The 22,447-nt window shown below is 38.9% G+C and overlaps 1 protein-coding gene across 3 annotated transcripts in view; it reads left to right on the top strand.

Moving 5' to 3' along the window:
* Positions 1 to 22,447, top strand: part of HEATR1 (HEAT repeat containing 1) — a 56,411-nt gene that overhangs the window by 21,058 nt on the left and 12,906 nt on the right. For all 3 annotated transcript variants that reach the window (XM_003935351.4, XM_074385352.1, XM_074385353.1), the window contains exons 18-32: positions 891 to 1,074; positions 1,219 to 1,355; positions 2,390 to 2,582; positions 9,323 to 9,492; positions 9,888 to 10,046; positions 11,333 to 11,575; positions 11,903 to 12,034; positions 14,039 to 14,142; positions 14,314 to 14,457; positions 15,156 to 15,274; positions 15,369 to 15,490; positions 17,359 to 17,487; positions 19,606 to 19,836; positions 20,438 to 20,564; positions 21,826 to 21,986. In XM_003935351.4, the coding sequence (XP_003935400.1) occupies positions 891 to 1,074; positions 1,219 to 1,355; positions 2,390 to 2,582; positions 9,323 to 9,492; positions 9,888 to 10,046; positions 11,333 to 11,575; positions 11,903 to 12,034; positions 14,039 to 14,142; positions 14,314 to 14,457; positions 15,156 to 15,274; positions 15,369 to 15,490; positions 17,359 to 17,487; positions 19,606 to 19,836; positions 20,438 to 20,564; positions 21,826 to 21,986 (2,355 nt within the window). The remainder of the gene's footprint in view (positions 1 to 890; positions 1,075 to 1,218; positions 1,356 to 2,389; positions 2,583 to 9,322; positions 9,493 to 9,887; positions 10,047 to 11,332; positions 11,576 to 11,902; positions 12,035 to 14,038; positions 14,143 to 14,313; positions 14,458 to 15,155; positions 15,275 to 15,368; positions 15,491 to 17,358; positions 17,488 to 19,605; positions 19,837 to 20,437; positions 20,565 to 21,825; positions 21,987 to 22,447) is intronic.

The following is a 22,447-nucleotide window of genomic DNA, read 5'->3' as shown; positions in this document are numbered from 1 at the left end:
TTATTTTCCTTCTAAGTTATTACTCTGTACTGGTTGTATGGAGTCACATTTGTCATTTTCTTATAGCTGTTCTTCTGCATTCTTTTGGCATTTGCAGTATAATTTCTAAACACCTAACATTTTACTGCTTGTTTAAAATCATCTGTAGGTTTGGAAATTTTACCATGTACCTTATTCAGATTAGTGGTAAAGCCGTGAAATGAGAGAAGTCCCTTTAATGATGTCTTGGGAATCCAACTCTTTTATCTTCCTGTTTTGAAATATGCCTATTTTGGCCAAGCGCAGTAGCTTACACCCTTGTAATCCCAGCATTTTGGGAGGCCAAGGCAGGTGGATCACCTGAGGTCGGGAATTTGAGACCAACCTGGCCAACATGGTGAAAACCCATCTCTACTAAAGATACAAAAATTAGCCTGGCATAATGGCACACGCCTGTATTCCTAGCTACTCGTAAGGCTGAGGCAGGAGAATCGCTTGAACCTGGGAGGCGGAGATTGCAATGAGCTGAGATTGTGCCACCGCACTCCAGCCTGGGCCAGAGAGCAAGGCTCCATCTCAAAAAAAAAGAAAGAAAGATGCCTACTTATTCCTACCCTTTATTTGATAGACAGTTTATATAAATAAAGTTTGTTTTTAGAGGTAGTGTTTTAAGGTAAGACATAGAGAAAATTTAACTTAATCTTTGTCTTTCCTTGGGAATAGTGATAGTTAGACCTCTTTAAAAATCTGACGAAAGCAGTTCTGTTACTCCTTTCCCCACCAAAATGCACACATAAACAAAAGGTTTGCATGTTACGCAGAGGAATTGATGTATCCATTGCAGTTTACCTATATAACCCATGTTCAGAACCCTTCATTTGTACTAGTTTTTGCTTCCCTTCACATTTCAGGAAATCCCCTCAGAATGGCACATTGAACTGATGCTGGACAGAGGGATACCAGTGGAGCTGTGGGCACATTATGTGGAAGAGCTCAACACCACCCAGAGGGTGGCTGTGGAGGACTCTGTTTTACTTGTATTTTCCCTGAAAAATTTTATGTATGCACTGAAAGCTCCTAACTCTTTTCCTAAAGGTAAGATACAAGCTGTGAATCTTTTAAATGTGATACTCTGCAAAACTGAATTATTGACTCCACAGTGATTGTTTGACTTGAATAAAAAGCTCCTGGCATGTTCATGTAGGGTCGTGTACCCTTTCTCTTTCCATGTCCATGTAGGTGACATATGGTGGAATCCTGAGCAACTGAAAGAGGACAGCAGGGACTATCTGCACCTGCTTATTGGTCTCTTTGAGATGATGCTCAATGGTGCCGATGCCGTTCATTTCAGGGTTCTAATGAAACTTTTCATAAAGGTACAAGGCTTATCCTTTCCAGGCATACTCTTCCCTTAAAGAAGATATGACTGGCTGAGGGCAGTGGCTCACGTCTGTAATCCCAGCACTTTGGGAGGCCGAGGTGGGTGGATCACTTGAGGTCAGGATTTTGAGACCAGCCTGGCCATCATGGTAAAACCCCGTCTCTACTAAAAAATACAAAAATTAGCTGGATGTGGTGGCACACACCTGTAATCCCAGCTACTCGGGAGGCTGAGGCAGCAGAATCACTTGAACTCGGGAGGTGGAGGCTGCAGTGAGCCAAGGTTGCACCACTGCACTCCAGCCTGGGTGACAGAGTAAGACTCTGTCTCAAAATAAAACAAGAAGATACTATGGGTTAGGTTTGGACAGTCTATAATGAAAACGAAAGTAGACTTGTAAACAGTGAAGAGTGTATAATAGTAAGCACAGGCCCTGTAAGAGTACTACATCACAGTACTCATTGGCAAGTTGAACAGAAACTAACATTGCTACACTCCTACTAACATGTTAGGCCCATTACTGTATTTAAAAATCACAACAGCCCAGTCTTTTTGATTGGTTAATACCATTTAAAAATGTGAATACTGATGTTCAGAGAGGTTATTTAGCACATGTGAAGTTACTCGGGAAGTTTCATCCCCAGTACCAGTGACCTCCATGTTGCTGGGCCCAGTGATCAGTTGCTGTTCTTGTCTGACTTGTTCTCTCAACAGCATTTGACATTGAGTTGGCATTGTTCGCTACATTGTTGAAGTATTTTCTTAATTAGGCATCCCAGATACCACTCTTGTCTTGGTTCTCAGTGTTTTCAAGTGCAAAGTTAGTGAAGCTTCAGAATATCACTCTTCATTAACATCTTTGCCAGTTGTTTAAAACATGAAATATAGAATAATTTGAAATAATTAGACACAGCAAAACATTGCGTTACATTATTTGTTTCTTTATAATTGTACACTAGTCAAAAGAGGATTTGGAACCAACTTACTTGAGTAAGAATTAAAACTTTGCTATCTTTTTTTTGTAATTAGGTACATCTACAAGATGTTTTTCAGTTATTCAAGTTTTTTTCTGTTTTATGGACCTATGGTTCTAGCCTTTCAAATCCACTTAACTGCAATGTGAAAACAGCGCTGCAGACTCAAGCTCTTTATGTGGGCTGTGCAATGCTCTCTTCTCAGAAGACACAGTGTAAACACCAACTGGCATCCATGTCTTCTCCAGGTACTAAAAGTAGCATTGTTATGTTTTGTCATGACCAACTGTTATGCTTTCTCTGTATGGTATATGTAGTTTAGAAAATTATAACTTGAAAATAGCAGAGGCCAGGTAAGGTGGATCACAAGGCCAGGATATCAAGACCATCCTGGTAAACATGGTACAACCCCGTCTCTATTAAAAATGTAAAAATTAGCTGGGCATGGTGGAGCATGCCTGTAATCTCGGTTACTCCAGGAGGCTCAGGCAGGAGATTCACTTGAACCAGAGAGTTGAAGGTTGCTGTGAGCTGGGATTGCGCCACTACACTCCGGCCTACCAACGGAGTGAGACTCTGTCTCAGAAAATATATGTATATGTAGCTGTATAGGCCAGGCGAGGTGGCTCATACCAATAGTCTCGGCACTTTGGGAGTCTAAGGCAGGAAGATCACTTCAGGCCAAGAGTTTGAGACCAGCTTGGACAATGTGATAAGATCCTGCCTCTACAATAAATACAAAATTTAGCTGGGCGTGGTGGTTCACACCTGTAAGTTCCAGCTACTCAGGTGCCTGAGGTAGAAAAATGGCTTGAGCCTGGGAAGTCAAAACTGCATCGTGAGCTGTGATCGTACCACTCCACTCCAAACTGGGCAACAGAGCGAGAGACCCTGTCTCAACTAAAAAAAAAAAAAAAAGCTGTACGTCTATACATATTTCTGTTTACTTCTAAGTATTGCATGGCACTCGCAAAATCTCACCAAACTCAAAAGTTTAATAATAGAAATGTCTTTAATTATAAGAGTTCTTCATAATCAGCTATTTATTTTCTAAGCTATAGCAGCAATAGGGTTAGATATGGAAGCCAGAGCTTCATAATACAGTTTAATAATGAAATTTTTAAAAACCCTCCTGCGTTTATCTCTTTTATCAGGCATAAGTCATATTCAGGTTCAGCGTTGTCTAATGAAATATCTGAAAGTTGAATTTTTTATAACGTGGAATTGTGAATTTTGCAAAAGATGCAGAATTTCAAGAAAAAATGCGATGTTGAAAAGTGGGTTGACTTACAGAACTATTGACGTGGGGGCATGTGGCAGAATTAGATCAGAGAAGAATGGTTGAACTTAAAAAAACTGATTTGAATAAGGGACATAACTGATGCTTCACACTGGAATGATATTAATAGCAGAGGGATAAGAGTGGCCCTTGGGAAATTTGAAGATGTCCTTGGTTTTATTCTTTTTTTAAATTCCAAAATTGCTCTTTGTAAATGTTCTGTGAAAGCAAGGTAAATGATTGTATACTTTTCCCTGAACAATTTTGCAGTATTAGTTTTTTATTAGTTCTTTGAAAGAGCACATAATTACATTTTGTTGCATATAAAGTAGATATGTAATTTCAAGTTTTATTTCTAAAATAAAATTCCATAAAAGTAAATTTTTATCCCTTTGCAAAATTTCGGTCTTTATTTTACGTGAGTTTACCGTCAAGGTTTTGCTAGTTATATTTGGATAAGAAGAACTCCCTATACATTTTTTAACTTTAATTTTTTAATTAATATGTTATGGACATCTTTCCATATTAATAAATGTAAAAATTTATCTTTTTACAATTGCCTGCAGAGTGTTCCGTTGTATGGAGATAGCAATTTATTAAAATAGTTATTTTCTGCTAAACTTGGGAGTTTTCAAAAAGGTACATATGTTTTATTTAGAGATAACTTTCAGTTTTCCAATTTGGTATTAAATGTTTACTGTGCTTTGACAGTGACCTCTGAGTAATTATGTCATTTTGACTATAAATAGCAAGATGGAAGAACTTGACTTTTCCACGGGTATTGCTGCTGGACAGGCTCCCTGCCTACCCCTGCTGCCTCGTCATCCATCTCCTCCTGCCTTCCTAATGTGCTTTGCATTTACGCTGTGTAGACCTGTCGCAGTACCCCTGAACACAGGAGAGGTGCACCTTGTCCTACACGGAGGTTCAAAGAGCAGACCCTAGAGTTGCAGAGGGCCTCAAGTGAAAGGCTGCTTACTGCACTTGCCCTAAGGGCTCCCGCCTGAGGTCTGCAGTGAGCTGCTAGCCCTACCTTGTCTGTGAGCCGTCTAGGAATTATTGCTTGGCATCTGTTTTAATATATTTACAAAAATGTCACGTTCAAAAGTAAAACACGATGTCATGTAATATAATATTAATCATATATAAATATGTTATAATTAATTATATTAAATTTTTGTGTTCAAAAGTAGAAGGTAATACAATGTTATATTACAATTATATGACATGATAATATAATATAATATATGAGTTTTTGTCAGTGGCTTGGGAATCTAACCACCATTTATTACTTTCTCTGCAGGTATGTATTATAAAAAGCCTTTGTTAAATGAATAAATACAATCTATTCTTTTTTTTTTTCCCCCCTTTTTTTTGCATGACGTAGTCTCACTCAGTCATCTAGGCTGGAGTGCAGTGGTGCCATCTTGGCTCACTGCAACCTCCACCTCCTGGGTTCAAGCAGTTCTCCTGCCTCAGCCTCCCAAGTAGCTGGGATTACAGGCATACACCACCACACCCGGCTAATTTTTGTATTTTTAGTAGAGACAGGGTTTCACCATGTTGGCCAGGCTGGTTTTGAACTCCTGACCTCAGGTGACCCACTCACCTCAGCCTCCCAAAGTGCTGGGATTAAAGGCATAAGCCACTGCACTCAGCCAATACAAATCTATTCTACCTATCATTTGTGAGATAGGGGCTACCTTTCATTTATTTTGTATGCTCAATCAATGTATTAAGTCTGTTTTTATGTTTAAAAGCAAACCTCAAGTATTTTTCAATTTTTATGTAAAAACATGCTATTGTAAATCTAAATAAAATCAGTTGAAAGAATGAAATCACATCGATTTTTAAATGAAAGAATAAAAATTCTAGGCTGGGTGTGGTGGGTCACTCCTGTAATCCCAGCACTTTGGGAAGCCGAGGTGGGCGGATCACCTGAGGTCAGGAGTTCAAGACCAGCCTGGCCAATATGGTGAAACCCCATCTCTACTAAAAATCCAAAAATTAGCCAGGCGTGGTGGCGCATGCCTGTAATCCCAGCTACTGGGGAGGCTGAGGTGGGAGAATTGCTTGAACCCAAGAGGTGAAGGTTGCAGTGAGCCAAGATCGTGCCACTGCACTCCAACCTGGATGACAGAGTGAGACTCCATCTCCCAAAAAAAAAAAAAAATTTTAAAGCTGATCATTGTGATTTAATGTTGGATTCCAGTATCTTACTTGAACATGGTAACTTCGGTAGTTGGTACTTTGAATTTGTCTTTGAATTTTGGTATTTTAGAAGCTCTCCTCCCCACTCTTCAGGGAATATTACCAAACAGATGTTTTGGCCCAAGGCTGCCCCTTGTGTGAACTCAACTTTCCAGCTATTTGTTTTATAAATTATTCATATGAAAACCAGAAAGGATTTCCAGCTTTCACAGATAATACAGGTTGTGTGTCCCTTATCCAACATCATGCTTGGGACCAAAAGTGCTTGGGGCTTCAGATTTTTTCAGATTTTGAAATGTTTGCATCTATGTAACATAATATCTTGGATTGGAACCCAGGTCTGAACACAACTATATGTTTTATATACACCTTTTGAACGTCGTCTGAAGGTAATTTTACCTAATTTTTTACATTTTATTTTAGGAGACAGTTTATCAATTTGTTGCCCAGGGTATAGTGCAGTGATGCAATGTCGGCTCACTACAACCTCGCCCCACCCTTCTCCTTCTCTGCCACCATGCCCAGCTAAGTTTTTTTTTTTTTTTTTTTTTTTTTTTTTAAGACGGAATCTCGATCGGTCACTGTCACCAGGCTGGAGTGCAGTGGCACGATCTGGCTCACTGCAACCTCTGCCTCCTGGGTTCAAGTGATTCTTCTGCCTCAGCCTCCTGAGTAGCTGGGACTACAGGTGCACATCACCATACCCAACTAGTTTTTATATTTTTAGTAGAGACGGGGTTTTGCCATATTGCCCAAGCTGGTCTCCTGACCTCAAGTGATCCACCTACCTTGGCTTCCCAAAGTGCTGGGATTATAGGTGTGAACCACCATACCCGTCCCTGTTTTAGTTTTTAATTGCAGCCTCGAACTCCTGGCCTCAAGCCATCCTCCCATCTCAGCCTCCCTCACAGACTAAAGGCCTGTGCCACTGTAATGTGTAGAGACAGGGTCTTGGTGATGTTGTCCAGACTAGTCTTGAACTCCTGGCCTTAAGTGATTCTCCTCCCTCAGCCTCCCAAAGTGCTGGGATGGCATGAGCCTCTGTGTCCATCCAGTTTTATACACTATTTTTAATAATTTTGTACCTGAAACAATGTTTAGGTACATTAAACCATTTGTCCTTTGTGGGCATGCTTGTGTGGAGGAATTTTGGCGTCTGAAAAAGATATATTGCAACTACAGGGAGCTGGGAGGCTCTTTTTTTTCGTAGGGATACTGAATAAACAGTTGTATGCCTGCATTGTCACTGCAGCTCGTCACATGTGGTTAGGTGTGGAATTTCCCATTTGCATCATATTGGCGCTCCAAAAATTTGAGGTTTTGGATTTTTGGATAAAGGTTGCTCAACCTGTATGAACTTCTTAGACAGGTTTGAAAGCTTGTCAAGCTTTATCTTAGTGTTTCAGAAGTGGAAAGTATAATGGATAATTTCTAGCAAAATATAAATGACCGAGTTTGCTGCAGTAGATAGCATGAAATGAAGCTTAAATAACTAATTGCTGTAAAAGGAATGTAGATATCTCTTTGTTCCAAATACATCTTTTTAAAAACCCTAGTGCAGCTGGTCTCACAGATGCATTCTTACTAGATCTTTGAAGCACGTTTTTTCAATGTTGTTGAACTGGGCAGGGCATAGAGAAAGGAAGCTTCCAGATTCTTTGTCTAAAACTGGCATAACACTGAAAATTGAGAAAGCCTCCAGACAAAAAACCATAATCCACGTTGCTTTGAAGAATATTATGTAAAAATCCTAAATATTTGCAAATAGGATCTAACAGCATATTTATAAAACTAATCATTTACCCAGCTAGAGTTCACGCCCAGAATATAAAATTGGTTCAGTAAAAGGAAGTATGTTAATATAATTGACTATATCCGTGTTGAAGGGCAAAATCCATAAAACGTCCAAAGATCTGAAAAGATAATTAGCCAAAAATCAGTGTTTATTCCTAATTGACAACAAAATAGGAGTAACATGATCCAAAAATTCCTCAAATCAAAAGCTAGCATTTCCACTTCATAACTGGGAAAACAAAGGCATTCCTGTTAAAATCACCACTATCATTCAACATGATTCTAGAAGTACTAGCTGGCAGAAATAGACAAGTTTCAAGTATTTATGGAATGTATCAATATAATAAAGCTGAAATCAAAGATCTGTAATATGGTTGTGTGGATTGTTAAATGGGACATCTGGCTATCCATTTGGAAACATTCCAAAGTTTGACTCCAACCTCATTCTTTATATACAAATTTCATGTGAACTAAAGATTTAACCTGAACTTAGCTCTGGCATTAGAAGAAAGCATGAAGTACATATGATCTCTCTCTAAATATAGAGAGAGATACTTTCAGATTCACTTAGAGTGGGAAGGGCCTTTCTAAGCAACAGAAAAAAACTAGAAGAAAAATTTAACCACAGCAATTCTCTGTCAAAAAGTAAAATCACACACACCAGTCTGAGACCAAATATTGGCAAAGTATGATGCACAAATGGATAATTCCCTGTGCACACTTGTACAAGGCTGTGTATACAGGGATGTTTGTTGCAGCATTGTAATGATGACAAAGGAATAGAAACAACCTGAACTTTGCCAGTAAGGTACTGGTTTTAAAAATATGGAAAATACAGGCCAGGCGCGGTGGCTCAAGCCTGTAATCCCAGCACTTTGGGAGGCCGAGGCGGGTGGATCACGAGGTCAAGAGATCGAGACCATCCTGGTCAACATGGTGAAACCCCGTCTCTACTAAAAATACAAAAAATTAGCTGGGCGTGGTGGTGCGTGCCTGTAATCCCAGCTACTCAGGAGGCTGAGGCAGGAGAATTGCCTGAACTCAGGAGGCAGAGGTTGCGGTGAGCCGAGATCGCGCCATTGCACTCCAGCCTGGGTAACAAGAGTGAAACTCCGTCTCAAAAAAAAAAAATATGGAAAATACATTAAAGTATACTTGATTTAATTAGTATATAGGTGTACTTATGGAAAACACTCTAAGAGTTGAGATGTGTCTGTAATCCCAGCGCTTTGGGAGGCCAGGGTAGGTGGATCATTTGAGATCAGGAGTTTGAGACCAGCCTGGCCAACATGGTAAAACGCTGTCTCTACTAACAATACAAAAATTAGCCAGGTGTGGTGGTGCGCACCTATAATCCCAGCTACTCGAGAGGCTGAGGCAGGAAAATTGCTTGAATCCAGGAGGTAGAGGTTGCAGTGAGCTGAGACCACGCCACTACACAACATCCTGTTCAGATGTGATAGTAGTTGGTATAGAACAGGGTTTATACTATGCTCTTATTTCTGTATTTTCAAAAGAATGCACCAGATAACATATGCCTGTCATTTCTCTGAAATGTTAAATACTTAAACAGGGAACAGTCTCTGGAGAGGGAGTTTGAATTTGAAGGGAAACTTTTTATCAAGTACCTTTGGAACAATGTACATTTTGTACTGTTTCAGTTTTTAAAATTGTTTTTTAAATCTTTTTCCCTTTTGGTTTTAGTGGTGACATCTTTGCTCATTAACCTGAGAAGCCCCATAAAAGAAGTTCGTAGGGCTGCCGTTCAGTGTCTCCAGGCCCTCAGTGGGGTGGTGTCCCCGCTTCATCTGATAATAGATTATTTGATTTCTAAAGCAGAGGAGATCACTTCAGATGCTACGTATGTTATTCAGGTAAGCTCGTTAGCAAAGATTGAGTGTCTTCATGCCTGTGCGTCCACATGAGCAATTTTCTCCATTCTCGACGTTTTACTGTGTAGGGATTTTGAAGAACTAAGTCCTTGAATTTAGGAACTGATAGGTCAATATCTGTACATCTGTCTCCCCCTACTTTTTAAAAGATAGCAATGTCATATTTCAGTTTCTTTTCATTGGATAAAGGACTAGTGTATAGCTTTTCATAGTATGCCAACTATGTATTATAAATGACTTTTATTAAGGTTTTAAGGGGAAATGGGAAAGTATAAACAATGTCACATCATTTGGGTAAGAATCTTCCATAATTAATATATTCAGCCTTTATAGTTTCTTAACCCTTTTTTAATCCAATTTTCTTTTTGGTATCGTAGGATTTGGCTACTTTGTTTGAGGAACTACAGAGAGAAAAGAAACTGAAATCTCATCAGAAGTTGTCTGAAACTTTGAAAAACTTACTTGGTTGTGTATATAGTTGCCCATCTTATATAGCAAAAGATTTGATGAAAGTGCTTCAGGGAGTCAACAGTGAGGTATGTGCCATTTCAGTGGATTGTACATTCCTGTGATGTTACTGCTTGTGGATGAGGAAGATAATTCCAAGAGTTGCATGTGTGCACTCAGGAGAGAGAACTGTAATATTAACTTGAGAGGGGGATGAGTCGAGGTAGAGAAAAAAAGATACAAGGTACAAAAACAAGTACTGGTGAGTTTCTTTTTATTTTAAAATTAAATGTGTTGTCCCTGTCTAATCATTAAGTTTATTTTAAATGAACTTAACAGTCTGGTGTCTGTCTCATGGGGCTGCACTGCTGTCTATCTGTTTTTCAAGTGAAAATTTTATACAAAGGAATATATTTGGACTTGAGTCTGAAAATTCCAAAATCATTTGCTTGTTTATTAGATATATTCAGAGCTTTCATTATGTTCTCAAGGAAGCTTGTTTTAGAAAAGAAAGCCGTTGTGAAACACTTGTTGATGTGATGGCATGTGCTGACAAGCAGAGAAAAGGTTTCTTCACCCCCATGTTCCCAAAACGCCTGTGCACTTCATCAGCCTTAGACTGACTATAGACCTAGAACACTGAAATGAGGAAAATGGACTGAAGACCATTTGATTACATTTTTTTTGGTAGGAACAAACAGGTTACGTTCAACTCTTAGTTGTTCCTGGTATAGTTTAAATCAGGAACTGACAAATTGCGTAAAGAACCAGATAGTAAAGATTTTATGCATTCTGGACCGCACAGTCTCTGTTACAGCTACTCATCTCTGCTGTTTTATCAGGAAAGCAGCCACAGACAGCGTATAAACAAATGTGCATGGCTGTGTTTCAGTACATAAAATTTACAAAAACAGGTGGTCTATTGAATTTGGCCTTCAAGCCACAATTTGCCGGCCCCTGGTTTAGTAGTTAAAGATTCACATACATAATTTGAATTGATATTTATTATACCGAGTTGGAAACATTGAGGGAGGCGTACAGTGTTTTAGGGAATGTTAAGCTTTATTTTTATACACCAAAGTTTTAGTTTGTGACTTCTGTTCTCAAGTCTTGAAGGATGCGCACGGAATTATCTTTCTACTGGTCTTTTAAGGGTTTAGCGCCTTTGAGCATTACACATGAACTATCAGAAAGGACCTGAGCGCCTTGGTGTGAATTAATAGCTGTCTCCGTATCTAAGAAGTTATCGTTATTGGGTTTTTTCCTCCAGGCTACACTTCCGTCATCCAACAGGATATCTTTGGGTGTCTCTGTAGAGTGAGCAAAAACATATCAGTGTAGGTAACTATTTACTAATAAGTGTTTCGATCTTTAGATGGTGCTTTCTCAGCTATTGCCTATGGCTGAACAACTGCTAGAAAAGATACAGAAGGAGCCCACAGCTGTCTTGAAAGACGAGGCCATTGTTTTGCATCTCACTCTGGGAAAGTATAATGAATTTTCATCTTCCCTTTTAAATAAGGATCCGAAGAGTCTAGATATATTTATAAAAGCTGTGCATACAACAAACGAACTTTACACAGGAATGCCAACCATTCAGATTACAGCCCTTGAAAAGGTCAGTGATTTCTTTCAGAAACTAAGGCGTGGCAAGTTCAAGCATTTAAAGGCAAAGGCAACAGGAACAGAGTGAAAAAAAAAATGTAGTATTTTATTTGAAGAAGGTAGTTATAGGTGGACTTGACATGTTTTAAAGGAATGTGATATATTTGACCCATTTTGCAAAAGTGAATGTTGTACATGGGTCATTAAAAGGAATTGACATTTTCACTGACATATTTAAATGGGAAACAATTTTATATTTCCAGAGAGGGTGATAAAAAAATTTATTTCTGGAGTTTGAACTTATTCACTGAACTCATTTGCTTTTTTCTACCCCCTCTAGATTACAAAACCATTTTTCGCAGCCATATCAGATGAAAAAGTTCAGCAGAAGCTTTTAAGAATGTTGTTTGATTTATTGGTGAACTGTAAAAACTCACGTTGTGCTCAGACCATCAGCAGTGTTTTTAAAGGGGTAAGCTGCAAACTTCGTGTAAGTTTTTTTATTAATGTTTAGTCTCTTCCAAGGGACACCATGTTTAAGAGTCCTGCATTTTATAGTGCTTCTAAGAGGTCAGATGTTACCATTAACAAGAATCATGGAAAAGTAAATCATAGAGAGGCATAAAATAAAAATTATAAGTCTTTACCATGATTTTATTTTATGAAATATTTATTGATAGTTTGAACCACATAGGATGTGTAGGAATGTGTATGTGCGTACTCTTACTGGTACTAGGTAGAATCTACGTATTCCTTTATGCAGGGAATGGGAATGAGTGAGTGGCTCAGTGTTGAACTAGGTAACTTCATTCCACTTAATTTAAACAGTTGTTTAATGACATATAATGGAATTGAAATTCTGCTCGTTGGTTTCATATGTATATTGAAACCTAGCTATTATCTGACTAGCCACCTGGTTATTCTGTTTTATTGAATATAGAATAATATGAAGTTCTAGTATTTAGATTCAGCAGTTCTCAGAATTTTAACATATTTACTTAATCTTTTTCCTTCTTTGTCTTTGCTGAAGTATTTTAAAGTAAGTCTCAAAATTTCTGGCACTTTCATCCCTCTGTACTTCAGTGCGCATCTTTCGTAAAGTGGATACAACTACAATGCCATTAGTAGTAAACAAAAATTAATAATCAAATCATTCCTCGATATTATTTAATACCTAGTTCATAATCATATTTCCATGGTTATCTCAAAAGTATTTTTTATAGTTGTTTTCTTTGAATCAGAATCCAGAGATTTGTTAGAACCTTATAAAAAGAGTTATCTGGATTCCCTCCCATATCTAAAGAATCTCTGGGGGTATGAACTGTTTTTGTGGATGTGTGTATATGTCTTATTCCTTCCTGGCTGATAAGAATATACATACCTGATCTGACACTTGGAACCAGTTGGTATGGATGATTCTGTATTGTGTTACTAGTTTTCCACTCTAAGGGATGAACATGAAATTGACCGGACTGGAGAAGTGATACCATATCATAATCAAGCCAAGTGCAGGGCTATAACTTGAAACTCCTAAGACAAACCATATAGAAAGCAAGTGCTTGGTAGTAGGAGATCTCAGTTAAAATGAAAATCTGAAGTTGGATTTATGCTGGCTAGTGCTTTTTGTTGATACCCTTCTCTACTTTGCTTTCTTCTCATTCTGGTCAAGAGTTCTGTAACAAGGCAGTAGCATCAAATGCTGGGGAGGGGAATGTAGCTGCATATCCAGTAAGTCATTCTTCCCTCTCAATGGAATACATCCTTCCTAGGGGTTAATGTCTGATTTTGGTCTTAATATTTTTAAAGAAAAGTGTGAAAAAATTAGAATCACAAGAAGCACATGTTTAGCAGGCTTTGTATAGTACTAATTAAGTGCTGACTGATGAGCTAAGATCTAGTCCAAATGAGAACATCTTAAAGCATTCAAAGGGTTATTAGAAGGAAAGTGCTAATCCAAATTCCTCCCTCTTCTATCTGCCAGTGGGCTAGAGAGTATATGAGATACTTGCTAGTCATGCCGTATCAGCCAGAGATAAGATTGGCCTTAAATGTCAGGCCAGCTGGACTTTGACAACAAAAATTATTTCGATTACTGAAATGCACTGGATTATATGAAGCACTGTCTTATGCTTTGTGACAATATATACCATATGATAAATTAAGTATGTACTGGTGAGAGCAGGTATCCAAGGTACACTAAATGAAACATACCAAGGTACGGAGCAATGTGCATAATATGTTTCTATTTATGTTTTTTAATAGAATATATAGCCATTGGTATGTGGAAAGTTTTTTAAAGGAAACATAAGAAGTTTTCAGTGATGTTTGCGTTTGGTGATTGGCCTGGGCTATAAAGTGGTATAAAGACATAAAAATGGATGTAAATGCTTTCATTGTATGTCCTAATCTAACATTTATTGCCCTAATTTTATCCCAATGGGTTATATCATCAACTCTTCTTCCTTCAATATTTCAGATTTCCATTAACGCTGAGCAAGTCAGAATAGAACTGGAGCCACCGGATAAAGCTAAATCCTTGGGCACAGTTCAGCAAAAAAGAAGGCAAAAAATGCAGCAGAAGTAAGAGCTACAGATGTGTTGAGTACATGCTGTTGTTCCCCTGGCTTTGAATGTTAGGAAGCCATTGGGACTTTTTGACACCCATCAATTTGCCATAATCGGGCACAATGGTTTTTACTTAGCACATGATAGTGTTTGCTTTTCCAACTTTTTGTCTTCTCTGTTTTCCAGAAAATCACAAGATCTAGAATCTGTTCAGGAAGTTGGAGGTTCCTACTGGCAAAGAGTCACTCTCATCCTGGAATTACTGCAGCACAAAAAGAAGCTCAAAAGTCCACAGATGTTGGTGCCAACTCTTTTTAACTTGCTCTCAAGGTAATTGATCTGTGTGAGAACAGGACTCTTAATTCTTGCCCATCTTATCTGACCTTCTCATTTCAACATACTCTTTTGTTTAAGTAGTCTGTAAAATAAAACAACAACTATAGGTGAAGTTGAAAGATGAGTTTTAGGTACCCATTGCCAGTGCCCCAAACTGACCTTAGTGCCCTGTATCACGTAGTAAATGACCACTCACTTTATAGCCTCTTTTCCTTCTGAACTTTTCAGTAACATGCCTGGGGCATCCTTAATTGTATTTCAAGAAATAGTGTTGAATTTGTGTGTGTGTGTGTGTGTGTGTGTGTGTGTGTGTGTACAGTGTTTGCTATCTATATATATTTTTACATATAGATGTATAGATAGATACATTTCTTTGGTGTAAATTGTTAGATAGCTATAGAGTATGAATTATGGAATGTGCTTTCATGTGAAAGGCAAAGTAATTCAGGAGGTGTCCTGTAAGATTCCAAATAGAGTGATGAAAAGTGCAGTAGAGAAGAAAGGGAATTGGACATAGCACCTGTCTGTATGAGAGGAAATTAAAGTTCGAAATCGTACATCTTATTTACAGATTTCATGTTTAATGATAGTACTTTAGTTGTTGAATGTGAGTTCTGGACAGTGGTCATTAATGCAACAGTGAATTTACAACTTTCACGTTTCCCATCATTTCTCTTTTGGGTGTCCTGAAGGTGTTTAGAACCCTTGCCGCAAGAGCAGGGAAATATGGAGTACACCAAACAATTAATTCTTAGTTGTCTGCTCAACATCTGCCAAAAACTCTCTCCAGATGGTGGCAAAATCCCCAAAGGTATGTACTTTTTGGAAGGAAAGGTTAGAAAATTGTCTGCTTTGAATGTGAATGTACCTGCCACTCAGGGTTTTTGTCTTTCTCAACACTGTAGATATTTTAGACGAGGAGAAGTTCAATGTGGAGTTGATCGTTCAATGCATCCGCCTTTCGGAGATGCCTCAGACCCATCACCATGCCCTTTTACTTTTGGGCACGGTTGCTGGAATATTTCCGGTGAGTGTTAATGATTTAAGATTTTAGCAGATATTTCAGATATTTTTCTTCCACAGAAATGCATCGGCGCCTACTGATTTAAATTAATTAGGCGTTGGAGTCTTCCAGCACTGGTGAGACTCTCAGCCCTGACTCTTCATAGCTGGGACAGTATGAGCCAGTTGATCTTGCTAAGCTTTGGTTTCCCTTTTTATCAAGTGGGAATAATAACCTTCTTCATTGGATTGCCGGGGTAATTCAGTTGGATAATTTGTGATCAGTGCTTAGCACAGTTCCTGGTGCACTAACTGTCTGATAAAACAGTGGGTAGTAGTGTTGTTTGGGTAAAGTTAATAACTCATTTATCCTCAAGTAATCCTCAAAATAACCTTTAACTAGCGACTCGAGAAAATTAATTTGATCACAAACTGTGTCATTTAAAGAAATCATGTCCCTTTTATGAAAAACGTCATTTAAAAATGTATAAAGAGATCGAAACTATATTCATATTGGGGATTTAGGTCAGAAGTTCTTAACCGGGGGTTCTCCATGAGCTTTAGGGGGTCTTAATCTACTGAAATTATATGCAAGGTTTTATGTATATGGAATTTTTTTTTTCTTGTAAGAGAGTCTGTGCTTCTCAAAGGGGTTGATAAACCAGATACAGTTAAGAATCATTAATATTTTTCTGTTTTTCTTGAAATGTAGTTCAAATGCCATAAAATTCACTCATTTAAAGTACACAATTAAGTGCTTTTAGTATATTCACAAAGTTTGTATAATCACCACCACAGTCTACTTGAAGAGCATTTTCATCACCTCAGAAAAGAAACTCCACACCCATTAACAGTCACTCTTCCTCTCGCTGCTCCCTACCACCACCACCCTTCTCCTGGCCACCACTAATGTATTTTCCGTCTCTGTCAGTCTGCCTGTGCTGGGCATGTCATATAAATTAAGTCACACAATATGTGGCCCTCTGTGTCTGACTTCTTTTGCTTAGCATACTGTTTTTGAGGTTCATTCGTGTTGAAGCTTGAATCAGTATTCCTTTTATGACTGAATAATACTGTTGTATGTGTATGCCACATTTTGTTTATCTGTTCATCAGTTGATGGACATTTGGGTTGTTTCTACTTTGGGGCTATTATAAATTCTGTTGCTATGAATATTCTAGACAGGATTTGTGTGGCCATGTTTTCGTTTCTCCTGGGTATGTGTACCTAGGAGTGGAATTGCTGGGTCATGCAGAACTTTATGTTTAACTTTGGCGTAACTTGTAAGACTATTTTCCATAGTTCCACACCATTTTTCTCCCACCAGCAGGCTGTGAAGATCCCAGTTTCTTCACATTCTTGCCAGGACTTGTTATTGTCTTTTTTACCACCATCCTAGTGGGTATAAAGTAGTATTTATGCTTATATGCTTTTCATATGAATTTGTGCTTATATGCTGTTCGTATGAATTTTTTTTTGGAGAAATGCCTTTTCAAATCCTTTGCCTATGTTTTAATCAGGTTAAATTGATTTTTATTGGCGAGTTGTAATCAGTCATTGATATTTGATGTGTTTGAAATAGAGAATGTCAGCCTGAAGCAGAAATATCACTTGTGGCCAGGAGTTCAAGACCAGCCTCAGTAACATAATGAGAGCCCCATCCTTACAAAAAAAGAAAAAGAACAAAAATTAGCTAGGCATGGTGGTGTGCACCTGTAGTCCTAGCAACTCAGAAGGCTTAGGATGGGAGGAGGGTTGCTTGAGCTTAGGAGTTTAAGGTTACAGTGAACTGTGATCACGTAACTGCACCCCAGCTTGAATGACAGAGTAAGACCCTATCTCTTATATAAATGAATAAATATAGAAAATGTTGATAGTTACATTTTCTTTCAGGATAAAGTTCTACACAATATCATGTCTATTTTTACATTTATGGGAGCCAATGTCATGCGCCTAGATGATACTTACAGTTTTCAAGTTATTAACAAGACAGTGAAAATGGTTATTCCCGCACTTATTCAGGTAAGCTGTCTTTTTGCCATCTTGGGGTATCTTTTTTCAATTTAAAAGTTTTGCATATAAATAACATTAAAAGCCTTTTTTTTTTTTTTTTTTTTTTGGTATTCTCAGCAATTGTACTGTATAAAGGTCTTTCTGAAATACTCAAGTACATTGCCCTTCAGTTTTAGGATGTTGAAGCTAAGAAGCAGTCTTGGCAAAGTCTTTTCTAATAATATAAACAAACATATTATAGCTGATTCTGCTGTGCTGTGAGTGTGTGACTATAAGTGTCTTAACATCATTCTGATGGGGTGAATTTACATCCACTGTCTATTTCAGGACATTGCATCCGTTTGATAACACCTTCTTGTATGTTGACGAGGACGGGAACTTTTAAAGCTACAGTGACAAATTTGCTAACGTGCAGTTTAGCAAATGTTTACCAGGCGTTCTCTAAAAGCTAAACTCAGAGAGAGAGGCGAGATGTTCTCTCTCCCAGTAAAGAATGAATAATTCAAGAGATAAAAGTAGCCTCAAGAGTGAACGAGCTTGGTCATCTACTTGAGTTTTCTATTTACCCTCACATGTTAATTAATGTCTTTTCTCATGCTATTGGCCATCCCAGGGATGACCATATTCAGCACCTTTTTTTAACCTTAGTATTAGTTTGGCGTTCTCAGTGTCCACCAAGTAGGCAAGCAGAAGATAGATACATAAATAGAAAAATAACATTATGCATTCATATGATCAGTGCCAATTGAATAAGTAAATGCTGAAAAGGTCGGAATGGGAAAGTCCATATGGGCCAGGATGACCACAAAATTTCATAAGAAATAGAATTTGAACTGGTGTGAAAGGATAGGATTTGTTCAGTAATGGGAGAGCCAACAGTATGAGAAAAGGCAGGATCTAGGGATGTGCACAGTGTGTTTGAAGAACGTCATGTAGATCGATGGATGGAGAGCAGAGGGTTGAGACAGGTAGACATGGGTTTTATCCATTCATTCCAGTGTTTTTTGTCATTCCTTCTGTCATTTATTCAACAACTATATTTTGATCACCAATACCCCAGAGTAAAATGGTTCAGACTTTATTGTGAAAACAGCAGGAAGTCATTGGCCTTTTCTGTGCTCTGCTTATCTTCATTCTTGAGGCACAACCCAAATCCTGCTTGATTTGTGCAGCCTTCCCAGGCAGCCTAAGCAGACTTGCTGTCAGGGTCACATACTTGGCATCTGCTGTTACTGCCTCCTCTTACCTTTTCACATATGTATCCTCTTTCTTTTTGTTTGTTTTTCGAGATGGAGTTTTGCTTCGTTTCCCAGGCTAGAGTGCAATGGCACGATCTCGGCTCACTACAACCTCAGCTTCCTCCTTTCAAGCAATTTTCCTGCCTCATCCTCCTGAGTAGCTGGGACTACAGGCATGCACTACCACACCCATCTAATTTTGTATTTTTAGTAGAGACGGGGTTTCACCGTGTTGGCCAGGCTGGTCTTGAGCTCCTGACCTCAGGTGATCTGCCCACCTTGGCCTCCCAAAGTGCTGGGATTACAGGCGTGAGCCACCATATCCAGCCATGTATCCTGTTTCATACAGAAAATAAATCTCCTTTGGACAGGGCTCACATTGTACACTTTGTATTCCCCTCGGGGCTAAATAGTGACCTGGACATGGTAGGTACTTATTGAATATTTATTTTTAGGCCTTCGATTATTAAAACTCTCCTGGCTGAGTGTGGTGGCATGCACCTGTAACACCAGCACTTTGGGAGGCTGAGGTGGGATTATTTGAGGCCAGGAGTTTGAGACCAGCCTGGTCAACATAGCAAAAACCCATCTCTATAAAATTTTTTAAAAGTACTGGGAGATGCTAGGATGTCACAGTTTTTTGGGAGGCTGAGGAAGGAGGATCGCTTTGAACTCAGGAGATCCAGGCTGCAGTAAGATATGATCATGCCGCCACACTTCAGCGTGGGCCGCAGAGAAAGACCCTGTTTATTTATACATATATATATATATATAAATTCATTCTTCCAGTAACTTCTTGGGGCACAGCAAAGCCTTATTTTATCCACCTAAAGCTTGTTTTGTGCAGAATTCCTTGCACCTACTTATTGTCTCTGCTTGCTGTTTGCAGTCTGATAGTGGAGATTCTATGGAAGTTACAAGAAACGTTGAAGAGATTGTGGTAAAAATCATTAATGTATTTGTGGATGCGTTGCCACATGTCCCGGAGCACAGGCGCCTGCCCATCCTTGTTCAACTTGTTGATACGCTGGGTGCAGAAAAATTCCTCTGGGTTCTCCTCATCCTGCTTTTCGAACAGTATGTCACAAAAACAGTGCTGGCGGCTGCCTGTGGAGAAAAGGTCAGACCCTAGAGTGGGAAGAGAAGGAAAATGGTGATTTCTCACAAAGATTTTATGATACTGTCCAGTTTAAACATGGGACTGATGATGCTTAATGTGTGTTATTTAGAACCTTTTTGCTCAGAACCTTTTTCAGAAAGGTTTTTGGCATTTTAAAAAATTGCGTTCAGAGCCCATAGCACTCTGAATATCCTCAGTTGTGGCAAAATATCTTCTGAGGGCAAATTAACTTTTCTGAGAAACAGAGCTGGTGCCATGCGGGTGGTTCTGTTTTAAGCCCAGCAGAGTACGGCTAAAGAGAATGAAACAGTGTCTCTTGAAAGTGATTTGTAAGGCAGTGTGGGGGGAAATGGGAGCGCGCCCTTGTCCCTGCAGTCAGTAAGACACAGACACGGGCGATTGTTTAGAGAAGCCCTGTTTGGATAAGTCAAGGAACGTTTTCAAATGACTTCTTAGATAGGGGATCTGGGAGTAGATTTCGACCTACTCTAAATAAAGTAGTATACTCTGTTCTGCTAGAAATCATAACGCGATGTTGTCCTGAAATTATGCCTTTGCAGTTCCATAAGTACAGATTTGCTGCATTTTTCTTTCTGCACAGGATGCTATTTTAGAAGCAGACACTGAATTTTGGTTTTCAGTCTGTTGTGAATTTAGTGTCCAGCATCAGATACAAAGCTTGATGAAAATTCTCCAGTACTTACTAAAGCTGCCAGAGGAAAAAGAAGGTAAGCGTGGATTGGGGTCACTGACTGTTCAATCTGAAAGTTAAAGAGAAGCAGAAGAGAACTCAGATTACTTTTAGTACATTTTCACAAGGATTTTTAAAGTAAGTCAGTCATTTTAATTTGATGGTGTACTTTCTTGAATCCTTATGGAAAATAGTCAGTAGGAATTCCGCTCGCCATTCCTCACACATTGTCTTTTATACCTCTGTGCCCTGCGCTGGTGTCTTAGCTTTGGAATGTTACCAATATCCAGGATGAGTTAGGTTCAAATGACTGTAAATGATCAGGACTTCGTTAGCCGTCTCTCAGCTTCTCTTTAAAATATCTGGAGATATTCGCATGAAAAGAAAAAAATAGGTACCACAGGAGTGGTAGTGAAATACTGAAATTGTACCGTACAGCAGAGCCTTGAAGAAAATCTCACTAATTGCAGCACCACTGAGGCTAGCTTAGAAAGGTTGATGAAACCAGGGGTGATGGTGTCAGCTTGTGGTCTCAGCTACTCAGAAGAGTGAGATGAGAGGATCACTTGCGTCCAGGAGTTCAAGACCAGCCTGAGCAACATAGTAATACCCCATCCCTAAAAAAAAAAAAAAAATTTTTTTTTTTTTTTTCATTAAGAAAGGGTTGATGTGTTGAAAGTTCTTAGTTCTCTACCCTTCAAAGCAGAACAGCAAGGCACATTAGAAAGAAGAGATAATTTTCTGCATGGCCAGCCATTAGCCCTGTCCTCCCTTTTTGGCCAGGCAGTAACTCGTCCCATCCTGCAGTCAGCTCAGGTTTGGCAGGGACAGACTAGCGAGGTCCCTGGAGAGCTGTATGTGGTGATGTGGGTAAGGAAGTGTCTTCGCAGTCAGTCATTCTCTAGGATAGTGGTTTTTAGGGGGACTACCACGGGTGCCACTCCAGACACAGCACTGCCAACCCTGTTTGCATTGGATGCACTGAATAAAAAAATCTACCTCTGCAGTCGGAAGTTCAGAGGCTCCTTCTATTGATTGTCCTGTTTCCCTGTTTTCTTTTTTTTTTGCCTTAAACACCCACTTCTCAGGGCTGTTCAGTACTTTCTTGGCAAATAAAGACACTCACATTTTTCACTAATTTAGAAGAGGAGAAACTGGATGTAATAGAATGACAGATTTCTCTGTGAAAATGTTATCCCATTAACCATCCTGTACGTCAAAGGTCGTATCTATTAACGTATCTGTACCAAGGATTCAGGTGAAAATGAGTGAGGTCACTTATTTTGTTGCTGTTTCAGAAACCATTCCCAAAGCCGTGTCTAATAAGAGTGAATCACAGGAAGAAACGCTGCTGATTTTTAACGTGGAGACGCACACTAGCAAGCAGCTACGGCATTTTAAGTTTTTGTCAGTATCCTTCATGTCTCAGCTCCTGTCTTCCGATAACTTTCTGAAAAAGGTAATGTGTTCCTCAGATGTTTATAGTAAAGTGATTTTGCTGTCTCCAAGGGAACTATGTTTTAAATGAGTGAAAGTGGCGTGGTAAGTGGCTCATGAAAACGTGAGGCATGCCTTTAAAGATCATAGGGGAAGAAAGTACATTTCACCATGCAAAACTGTCGTGATCCACTGAGATTGAACATAATGTAAACTCTATGACTCTGTGGTTTGATTCCTAAGTGTTACGTGCCTACCAGAAGTGTAAACATGTACACCAAAAAAGTCTACAAGAATGTTTATACTATTAATAACATTCTTCATGGTAGCCCAGAACTGGTAACAACTCAAGTATCTACCAGGAGAGTAAATTGCCTACATTTTAATTTGTTTTTTGAGACAGGTCTCACTCTGTGTACCAGGCTAAAGTGCAGTGGAGTGATCATGGCTCACTGCAACCTGGAACTCTTGGGCTCAAACAAT

This window comes from Saimiri boliviensis, chromosome 14, assembly GCF_048565385.1.
Source record: "Saimiri boliviensis isolate mSaiBol1 chromosome 14, mSaiBol1.pri, whole genome shotgun sequence".
NCBI lineage: Eukaryota > Metazoa > Chordata > Mammalia > Primates > Cebidae > Saimiri > Saimiri boliviensis.
The sequence above is the reverse complement of the archived record's forward strand: the minus strand, read 5'-3'. Positions and strand labels throughout refer to the sequence as shown.